At 33.9% G+C, this 7,587-nt stretch overlaps 2 protein-coding genes across 3 annotated transcripts; both read right to left on the bottom strand.

Annotated features, from left to right (window-relative positions):
- Window positions 1-303: 303 nt before the first annotated feature.
- Window positions 304-1,508, bottom strand: LOC112794164 (protein S40-4). Its single transcript, XM_072234644.1, has 2 exons — window positions 1,469-1,508; window positions 304-1,084 (listed from the first exon to the last, which is right to left on the bottom strand). The coding sequence occupies exon 2, from the start codon at window positions 1,077-1,079 to the stop codon at window positions 555-557; it is 525 nt and encodes a 174-aa protein (XP_072090745.1). The 5' UTR covers window positions 1,080-1,084; window positions 1,469-1,508; the 3' UTR covers window positions 304-554.
- Window positions 1,509-4,092: 2,584 nt separating this feature from the next.
- On the bottom strand, window positions 4,093-7,418 carry LOC112795917 (uncharacterized). Of its 2 annotated transcripts, XM_025838130.3 has the most exons (4): window positions 6,850-7,418; window positions 6,429-6,700; window positions 4,503-6,275; window positions 4,093-4,389 (listed from the first exon to the last, which is right to left on the bottom strand). In XM_025838130.3, the coding sequence occupies exons 1-4, from the start codon at window positions 6,995-6,997 to the stop codon at window positions 4,312-4,314; spliced, it is 2,271 nt and encodes a 756-aa protein (XP_025693915.1). In that variant the 5' UTR covers window positions 6,998-7,418; the 3' UTR covers window positions 4,093-4,311. The 2 variants fall into 2 exon arrangements, with proteins under 2 accessions (XP_025693915.1, XP_029153569.1); XM_029297736.2 differs by having other exon boundaries at window positions 4,503-6,700.
- Window positions 7,419-7,587: the final 169 nt, after the last annotated feature.

The following is a 7,587-nucleotide window of genomic DNA, read 5'->3' as shown; positions in this document are numbered from 1 at the left end:
TAAGAGAATGACTGCAGAGTGAAGCGCATGATCCTCTTATACTTTTTTAACATATTGGTGGCCCATGACATGTTTCATCATTTGAGTTTTTTTTTTTTATTATTTTTATAAAGCATTAAGCAATGATGGTCATAGACGTAGAAAATCAGATATAAAAGACCGAATGACAAACCAAGTTGGATTGGTCTAGTGGTTAGTTCACTAGTTCGCTTAAACAAGTGTTGAAGGTTCAAATCTCGTCTTATGCATGCAGCAATCCATTGATCAGCGAAAAAAAAAAAAAAAGACTGAAAGACAATTAAATGATATATAAGCTAAGTAACAAATTAAACTCTTCATTTCATTTGGCCTAATATTAAATATACCAAAAACCCATACAAAACTTGAGAATCTGACAATGCTCCTTTAATTTACTACAAACAATTAATAATCCCCCTCTTTGCCCAATAAATTTAACAAGCCAGAAGTAGTCTATTTTTCTAAGTTCCATAGCACATTACATAATATTCCATAATAATACTAATAATTAATCAGAACCATTATGATTTAATCAGCTACTCAATAAAGCCAGTTTTGGTCAAAATGGCATTCCTGACTTTGCTAAGATCTCTTCCTTTGAGTGTTCTTCCCATTCCTTCACACATTGAAAATGATGAGATCTGAGTCCTTGCTAGTCTCCTTGCTATCCATTCATGTGGTGGAACCATATCATCATCACCATCACCATCATCATCACCATTTTCATCATCATAATAATCATACCCTTTTTTCTTGCTCTTACTCTTACCATAAATTTTTGACCAGTCAGGGATGTTCATAGGTTCTGTTGATGAAGATGAATTAGAAGAAGACCCTTCAAGTTTAACCACTTTGGCATCATCATAAGAAGAAGAAGAAGAGAAAGAGGGTGTTAATGTGGTATTAGCCCTTGGAATCTTCCTTGGAGCAGCAGGAATGGGCCATGCAGATGAAGAAGAATCCTTAGACACTCTCATCATCATGGTTCTTGAACCAGCTGAATCTTGATGATGATCCTTCTCTTTGTTCCACACTTGTTCTTCTTCACCAAAATCTGCCATTACCCCTGCTTCATGCAAATGCAAAATAGATAAGGTGATTTGTGAAACAGCAAATTAAAGAAGAAGTGTATTACCAGATTGAGATATGAGCAATGATGACACACTTTTCTATTTCAGTATATATAGACAATGAAGTGACCAAAACTTTCTTTTCAGAATCAGATAAAATAGACTTTATTTTTTTTCGATTTTTATTTTTTTAAGTCCTTGGGAATAAAAAAGTAGAAAGGGTGTGTAAGAGAATAATATCAGGAATCTACCTTACTTTTGTTGGAACTATGGACCTTTTCAACAAAAATACTTATTATTTCTTCAAATGGGAATTCTGATGTGATTAACTCCTTAAAATACTAACCAAAACAAAGGAAGAAGCCTTAAAAAGTAAAAACCTGAGACCAGAAAAACACAAGGCAGGCACAAAAGTCCAACAGAAGCAACAAATGTGTAGTAATTATTTTTATATTTATATCATATCACCATGTACTTTTTTATTATTTTCATTTTTATTTAATTATTATTAGCCAGCTATATTTTGTGAACATCTTACGCGGCTATTTGCCACATAAATTGAAACATATCTCTTAAAATTAATAGATAAGCGTGTACTATTGTACTTATGTTTGCCCCTACAAAGAAATTAGTGTTTAATATAACAGTGAAAAGATGAGTATTTCTATTAGTTTTTGTTGTAAGATCAAATGTGACTTTTATTTTATAATAAAGTTATATTCTATTATATAGTGATAAAATGATACATATATATGATTTATACTAAATAGATTATAGAGTGATTTGTTTCTTTGTTTTCATATCTTTGTAGGATGAAATATGAATCATAGTTAAAATAAAAGCTATGCCTATATTCTATTTTGATAATAATATCAAAATAAGAAAATTTTATATGAACAGATTCAAAATAAATTTAATAGTAGTTGTAGCTTGTAAGTTTGTAAGCTGTAAACAATGAATGAAGGGGATGGTTAATTACAAGACTCCAAAAGGGAGGCAGAGTAAGGAGGACGAGGGTGGAAGTGAACACATCAGCATGAGAGAGAGAGAGAGAGAGAGAGATAGAGAGAGAGAGAGAGAGATTTCTATCTATCTATCTATCTATCTATCTATCTAATTCATTAAGAAGTGTGTTAACACTGGTCGAGGCTTCTGCTACTTCTGCTATCTCTCACTCACTGCATTCATTATCTGCTTTCTCAATTCATTTTTCTAAGAAATGATATTTTCTTCATGAAAATTGCTCTTTTCTACTCTTTAAAAATTATTGATGATTAATTATTATCTGTTTTATATAATTACATGATAAATTTAATATTGTAATAAATTTCTTTGTATATATTATTATTGTTATTATGTACATATTGAATTGAGATATTGTTGTTTCAAATTACTGATATTTCAACATAACAGCCTCTTAATCCCTTTTTCTTAGTGTGTGTACTTTTAAAGAGAAATGCCATGTTTACTTATATTTATTTTTGATACTCACTCATATATCAATTTATATGATAAAAGACAGAAAATGACAAAATATTTTCTTTTACACGAGTATAAATAACTAATGTATTAATTTTCTTCAAGAGCTAAAGATCAGAAAGGCTGCAACACCTTGATTTGGACAAAGAGGCCTTATCTTCAACACCATCAAAATCTTCATCTGCAGCCTCTTATTAGCTTAGCTGGTCACTCTCATGTCATATGTGACACTTTAGGTAACCTTTATTAATGTTTGTCCAGTTCTAGATATGGTACTAAGAGAGAGAGGGAGCTTCTTACCAAATACTAAGTAGAAAAGTTTTAAAATTTACCTGAAATACCGATATTCCAATAATATTAATCGCTAATTCTAATTAATATATATATATATATATTTATAATTGAAATTACGGTTAAAATTATTGAAATACCAATGTACATGGTACACTTAAAATTTTTCCTATCAAGTATAATACTAATAGGTATAGACCATAGTATTCTACCAGAGCCTTTCTTTATATTCTCTTCAATGCTTTTTGGACCGAGTTATATTACTAACTATTATAATGAAGATCTTATGTTTATTATTTTTCTCGGTCTATGTTTGAAGCTCCATACTGTGATGTCTTGTCTCAGTTGCTGAGATAGGAGCAGAAATTAATTACTACATGACCTAAGATGTTTCTTCATAAAAAAGAAAGAAAAAAATTGATAGAAAATGATAACATAGTTTATAAACTAATTGTTAACTAATAATTTTTCTTCAAATAAATTAAACCATACTATCATAATTTTCCAGCAGATGAAATATGATGCCCTTTTCCACCATATAATTAGCTCTTATATATATTGTAGCAGCTAGTAACTTAGCCAACGTTCCCAGTGTTGTGTTGCTTCAATGAATAGAAGGGAGAAGCAACTTTTATGGTAAAGTAAGGGGGAGGTAGGTAAATTCCAAAAATGGAGTTTTTACACTATGAACCTCTCTCAATGACCTATCTGGTTAGGAATTGACTATTGACATTATTAAATGTGATATGATTCCTCACACAGCTATCTATAGGCAGTGGCTGCACAACCATCACTCATATTTGATACTCTAAATTGATGTTAGTAATGGCTTAAACAGAGAAGAAAATTTTCCTTGATTTAATCATTTAAATTTTAAAGGATAAAATCAAACAACTCAGCAAAGTGTAAGGCTAACATTTCTGTGGAGTATGTTATGTAAAAATTTCACCAGTGCATGCAATGATGTGAAAATCAAAAGAATCCAATGAGGTGCTTCTTGCTCCATACCTTCCTCTGTTTAAACCACTCAAGTAGTTTTTGGATATTAAATTCAATAAATAAGATCAAGGATTATGCATCATTGCAAGAAATAATATAATGTTGCACAGCAGAGGGAAATTCTTGAAGCACTTGAAAGTATTTCAGTCAAACAATGATAATGAGAAGGACATACATATAAATTGTTTTTTTTAAGAAAAATCAGGGGTAAGAGGTTTCATCATACTGCATGAGATTATGAGAATCAATTCATCATTACCATTATAACTTTCTATAACACAAAGTTGAAAATAACAAGCCATTCCTTCAACACTAAGTGTTACTTCAATTACAACACTAAATTGCTTTAGCTACAGAAGTCAAGATCCAAGATGAAGGACATTATCCTAGTTAGATCAATGCTAATGTTTCATTAACAATACACATTTTAGGCAAATATGCAATTTGGGTTATATCATAATGGAGAAGTGGCTTGGCTTCTAAGCCTACTTGAACGCCTAACAGGAGTAACTTTCTCCCCACTCCCATGCCCCTGAAGAAAAGCAACATAACAAAACACATAAGAAACAATTCAAAAGTATTTCTCAATAGAAAAAGATGAATAAGTTTGCTCACTACATATATCGGCAGGAAACAAATACTCACATTCTTTATTTGAATTTTCTCGTACACAGTTAAGCTTCCATAGGATGGTGAACTTGTGGAATAGTTGGATGAAGAGGCAAGAGAGTCTCTACTCTTCTTGGCCACTGACTTCTTCTCTACACTGTCAACCTCATTAGACTCTTTCACTAACCTTTGCAAATAAGGTGAGCTCTTATGAATGCTGCTCATTTCTGAAAGGCATGATTCTCCATTCATGTCTATTTGGATCGGCTCATTCCTAAGAGATGGCCTTTCTAGGTAATTCTGCTCTTGTTTGGGAGTCACCAAGGAGTTCTTGGCATGGAATGACTTAGCAAATAGAGGTTGATCCGCAAAGCTGGTAGTAACCCTTGTGCTTCTGCTTTTGCCTTTACTTAACCAGTTGAAAGCAGCACCTGTAAGTAAAATTGCACCTCCAAGGAGCAGCAAATACAGCACCATGTTTGGTTGGAGGTTGATTGTTCCGAGTCTCTGCTCGTCACCTTCGCTTGTAGCATCCATGCTAATAGATTCTTCCTTCGCTTCAGTCAACTTATTGTGATTATCTCCATAGGCTCCTGTAAGAATTTCAGCAATCTCTGAATCCAAAGCTTGCTTTGCATCTAAATCCCCATTATTGAACACTTCCATATTGGGAACATCAGCAGCCTGTGAATCTACATTTGACTGGACTTTAAGTTTTATATCAGCTTCCAAGTGATACAATTCAGGTTGGATCACTTGATCAAGTTGCCAATCTTGATCTGGTTCTACCACATTGGCTGGTTGCCCTGTAGATAATTCTTCACAGTCCAGAGCATCATCTAATGCTTTTTCAACATCTGCAGTTATTTCAAGATCTTGCTGATCTTGTTCTTCAGATATGGAATTATAATGCTCTGCCGAAACATCCTCAATATCCTCGTCTATATCGATCACTGAGGCTACTCCACTGTCTTCAACATTCAGTACAAGGGGGTACACTTCTGAAGCCTCACCAATGTCTATTTTACTCTGCCCAAATATAAGTCCCTGATCAACTGCATTATATTCATGCATAACAGTTAAGTTACAGTATTTCAAGTGGCCCAAACTGTGAACACTTTCGACATTGGAAATGAACTTAGAAATTGATGACAGTGACTCAGTAAACCAGGTATGCAAATTTTGATATAAGCCATCGAAATTTGCCTTTGCAAATTCTGAGAAACGATCAAAATGATTCCTCACAAACTCTGAGAATTCAGACGACTCATATACCCCATATATGTCTTGAAACACAGTGCCATCCCCCAATTGAGAACTTGGGACCGACATTGATACAAAAGCAACGGAGAGGAGTAAAAGAAGAGCAATAACAGCCTTCCACCTTATATAAAAGCGTGGTTTAGGCATCTCTTTTGCTTCCACCGTTTCCTCCATCATTATAGTCTTGGCAGGACATTCTTCAACTCTTTCCTCCAAAGAAACATCCTCTGATTCCTTCTGTGAGTCATCCTCCAAGTTAGAATCTTCAGTAACTTCCGAGTCAGAGAAGTCTTCATACACAAAGCCATCATCAAGATCAGATCGTTGTTTTGGTTTGTAATGCAAGAATTGTGGTCTGGGGGTGAGATAGTTCGTTTTAGGATCATAAGGAGGCATCAAAGGATCTGCATCATGAGGGGCTGAGATTATGGCACCAGTGGAAACCGGAAGAGGAGGAGTAGGAATGGGACTGAGCTTAAAACTTGGGTCAAGGTTAACACAATCAGGCTCATCAACAACAGTTTGAAATGAATATCCAGCCTCATCCTTCACATTGCAAGGAACATTCAAACTGTAAGCTACCTCACCACACAACTCATTACTCAAGGTAGAAGCAACATTCACTTCAAAGTTTTTCTCTCTTACACCATCCTTTGATTTTAGAATGCTATTATAATGCACTGATTCGGCAAAAGTTACCTTCGTGGTGGGGATTTTGGTGGCTGCGACGGGAGCAAAAACTCGAGCAGGCTCATTCCTATCACCAAGAACCTTCTTCCTCGGACCGACCTTCGAAGAAGCAGAGACCGTTGGAGACATGAAATTCTTCCCGCACTTCGAAGAAGCAGCTGGCGATCGTACCTTCCACGGCTTCAAAATCGAGTCTTTCTCATTTTCTTTGTCATCTAGGTCACGGTGGAAAGACGCTGCTGCGCCTTCTCTTCCCCCAAAAGAGTTTCTTCTCGGAAAACCTGCAAAAACGCCCCCACACCCATTAAAAATCCTAACTAATTTCAATAATATAGGAAATAAAACAAAACTGTTAATTTTCTCACGAATTAACATTCATAACTAATATGATGAAGCTGAAATGGAAAGAGAGAAGGAAAAAAGGTGAAACCTGAAGGAGTTGCTTCTCTAGGGTTAGGGTCAGGAATTAAGGAGGGTTTAGCAAATGGATTAGTAGCGAAACTCCGTCTCATGGGGTCACTGAGTTCTGAGGCTCTAGGGTGTGATCTGCCCAAAGACGACGACTTTGATGAATTCATAGCCAATTTTTTGTTCCGCGAAGAACTGAAATCAGGGATTTAACAAATTTTGATTGCGGTTTTTAGATAATGAATTTAATGTTAATGAAGCCTTGGGGAAGAGTGAGAGTGAGAATTCAACTATTTAAGTGGCGGGATTCTGACCGTTGCCAAACTATGGACTGTTTATTTGAAAAAACAGAAGTTATCCGTTTTGCCACTGTATTTATTTTGTTTTAATTTTTTAATAAAAAAACGTTTAATTTTAATACATTGAGTATAAAAAATTTTATATAATCGTCGAATTATAATTTTTTTTAATACTCAATCACGTGATCAATATAAAATTTTTACTGGCATGGATCAAAATTTAATTTTAAATAAATGAGAAAAATGAAAATTCATAGTGCTTAATTATGACAATGGATAACTATTTTATTTGGATATAATGCTATTTTATAATTTTATTGGCAAATAATTAAAATAGTATCACATTTTAATGTATAAAAATCAATTTTTAATATATTTTGTTGTTTGACTAATTGATTACTTTAATTTTCTATGTTAATATTCAACAAATGAACATTTATACTACTTTTGACTTATTCTTT

The sequence above is a fragment of the Arachis hypogaea genome, chromosome 4 (genome assembly GCF_003086295.3).
Source record: "Arachis hypogaea cultivar Tifrunner chromosome 4, arahy.Tifrunner.gnm2.J5K5, whole genome shotgun sequence".
Lineage (NCBI taxonomy): Eukaryota > Viridiplantae > Streptophyta > Magnoliopsida > Fabales > Fabaceae > Arachis > Arachis hypogaea.
This window is presented reverse-complemented; position numbering and strand designations above follow the sequence as displayed.